The 3,026-nt window shown below is 49.0% G+C and overlaps 1 protein-coding gene across 1 annotated transcript in view; it reads right to left on the bottom strand.

Moving 5' to 3' along the window:
* Window positions 1-512: 512 nt before the first annotated feature.
* Window positions 513-3,026, bottom strand: part of LOC310790825 (A disintegrin and metalloproteinase with thrombospondin motifs 2) — a gene marked incomplete at its 5' end in the record, with an annotated part of 38,757 nt that continues 36,243 nt past the window's right edge. Inside the window, one exon of the mRNA XM_083652534.1 lies at window positions 513-2,678. Within this exon, the coding sequence (XP_083508660.1) occupies window positions 628-2,678 (2,051 nt within the window). The 3' untranslated portion in view covers window positions 513-627. The remainder of the gene's footprint in view (window positions 2,679-3,026) is intronic.

Here is a 3,026-nt window from a genome sequence, read left to right on the forward strand (position 1 = left end):
GTCCAGCTTGTCCTATCTGTTATTAGGGGGCTGAAAGGTATTCAACTATTCATATCTGCCTGGGGGAATGAGCTGCAGTCCTGGGCAGTGATATCATATTCGGTGGGCTTGTGTATTTTAGATGATAGATTTTGTTGATCTATAAGTGCTGATCGGGATAATAACATTTCCATTAAGTTTGATCTTTATCTGTTGTATACGTCTAATATCAAATTAAATCATCATTGTTGTATATGCCCCACATTCTCAACCATGATTGAGGGTGGCTTGGAGGGATAAAAGCTTAGCTTTGTAAAGTGCTGGTCAAATTGGATGTATGGTTTTCATCACATCTGATATCGCTATCGTGCTTGCACAGGCAAGACGATTTTCTTCAAATCTGCAACCGTTTTACAGTCTGTCCTCTAAAAGGCGCTTTCTTTATCAAAAGCAACTGTACAAACATTTGGCCATGAGTTTCCCTCTCTGTAAGAGTCCTGATATCCATCTTACTGATCTGAGAGCTGTGTTTTTCCGGAAAAGGCTGAAAGAAAGCATCATGGCAGCTCAAAGGGGTTTAAACAGGGTTTAAACGAGTCTATTAAGAAGACGTTCATCTCTATAAGAGAAAGGAGAAGGCGCGGCCTCTCATGCTGCCTGGCCTCTCTTCATCCTGAGGAGAAAGTTCCGCTTCTCCTGCAGAAGCTCCTGAATGCGTTTGTTCCTGGTCCTCTCCCGGAGGTTCACCCGGCGCCTGGGGATCAGGTTGTTGTGGGAGATGTCGTTGTCTACGCCCACGACCCTGTTGTACGGGACGTCGACGGAGTTGTCCTCGTTGGTGTCGTCCGCTCCGCTCGGAGGCCTCAGCGTTGAGGTGGTGCTCATGAGGACTGGTACTTCTGTTGTCGTGGCGATGGTAGTTGGAGGAGGCGGGGCAGTGGTCGGCTCTGAGGTTGTAATGGGAATGGTGACGCTCACGGGGATGTACTCCGGCAGGTCCAGCCAGGGGGAGGAGGTGAGATCCGTCATGTCGTCACTGATGATGGTAGGAATCACAAGGTCGTCATCCAGCACCACGGTCCCGCTGGTCACTGCTACGTCGCCGTAAGACGTTGTGATGTCATCACCACTGAGAATGGCCCCACTGGTTACCATGGCATCGCCGCTGCTGGGCATCGTGACGTCATCAAAGTAAATGGTTCCGGCAGGTGTTATGACATCATCAAAGGTGTATGTGCTGGGGGTTGTGGGTCCAGCGTCTGCGCTGTCATCGAACCACGGTGGAGTTTCATCGGTAGTGTCTCTGTCATTGGTGATATACGTGACATTGACTCGTGGCTCGGGGAAAGGTATGCTGGGAGTTGTAGTGTATATGCTAGTGCGAGGAGAGACAGTGATAGAAGGGTGAGTGGGGACTGTGGTGTAGTATGAGGGCGTTGCTGTAAGACCTTTCTTTTTTGGATGTGTCTTTCTCTGGTTCATCTTTGTGTTTGTGGGATCTTCGGGTGCTGCGTTTGTCTTCTTTCTCGGATTGCTCTTTGGTTGAGTGTTTTTTGTAAGTTTGGTTTTTGGCTCTGCATTCTTTTTGGGACTGGCTTTTGGTGAAATATCCTTTCTGGGAGTTGTCTTTTTAGGAATAGTCTTTGCTGGGGTCGTCTTTTTGGGAGGATCAGTCTTTTTCACTGAACTAGTCTTTGTGGGAGTGGTCTTTTTGGGAGGATCGGTCTTTTTTACTGGACTAGTCTTTTTGGGAGTAGTCTTTTTAGGAGGATCAGTCTTTTTGACTGGAATAGTCGTTTTGGGAGTAGTCTTTTCTCCTGCAGTAGTCTTTTTAGGAGGATCAGTCTTTTTGACTGGAATAGTCTTTTTGGGAGTAGTCTTTTCTCCTGCAGTAGTCTTTTTAGGAGGATCAGTCTTTTTGACTGGAGTAGTCTTTTTAGGACTAGTCTTTTTTGGATTGGTTTTTGGTGGAATCACTTTTTTAGGGTTTTTCTTTGGCGGAATATCCTTCTTTGGCTTGGGCTTGTTTGCCTGAGGGTCTGTGGTGTTTTGAGTATTTGTAATGTTTTGTACTTGTAGGTCTGTGCTCTCTTTTGCTGTGTTTGGGGGAGGCAGAGGCAGGGGATGAGCGGTAAGACTGGGTTTGCTGGTGGTAACTGGGGCGGTTACCAAGGAAAAGGTAGTAGAGATGGATGGAGCACTGGTGGAGGCCAGTGGCTGAGTGGTAATCCAGATGTAGGCAGGGGTGGAGGGAGGTACAGGGGTGGTGGAAGCAGGTGGATGAGTGCTGGTCCAGGGATCGGTGGCAGAATCTGGAACAATGGCAGTGATGATGGCTGTGGTGGGCTGGGTGGTGGTGAAGCCAGAGCTGAGACTGCTGCTGGAGGGTGGATGGGTTGTGACAGCAGGCTGGGTGGAGCGGATGGGGTCGGAGCCGGAGGTGGGTAGAGGGTCTGTGATGGTGACTTTGCTCTGGGTGGAGCGGATGGGGTCAGAGCCGGAGGTGGGTAGAGGGTCTGTGATGGTGACTTTGCTCTGGGTGGAGCGGATGGGTTCAGAGCCGGAGGTGGGTAGAGGGTCTGTGATGGTGACGTTGCTGCAGGACTTGCAGCAGATGCGCTGGTAGCCCGGCAGATGGCAGTAGCGCTTCAGCACATCCATGCGACAGAACACAGAGCGGTCTCCATGACAACGTTGGCCTGTGGAGGAGAGAAGAGAAAGCTGAGACTGGGCGCGGCCGGGAGGGTGGGGTGAGTGTGATATGTGTTTGTGTCTTTGTGCTGAAATGTGCACTGGTACATGTGATACATGTGATACATGTGTGATACATGTGATACATGTGTGATACATGTGGTACATGCTTTCATCTGCATATGTATACTGCAAATGTTTGTTTGTTTATTTGTTTGTACATGCATGTATGTGTGTGTGGTTCCACACCGTGCGAGAGTAAAGTAGTAAAGGTAGTAAAGCCAGACCATTAGCAGAAGATGCAGGAAGGAAGAGTAGAAAAACCCAAACAGCAGTCAATAGTTTTAGTCCAGAGC

Source organism: Poromitra crassiceps, assembly GCF_964638095.1.
Source record: "Poromitra crassiceps genome assembly, chromosome: 15".
NCBI classification, from domain to species: Eukaryota; Metazoa; Chordata; class Actinopteri; order Beryciformes; family Melamphaidae; genus Poromitra; species Poromitra crassiceps.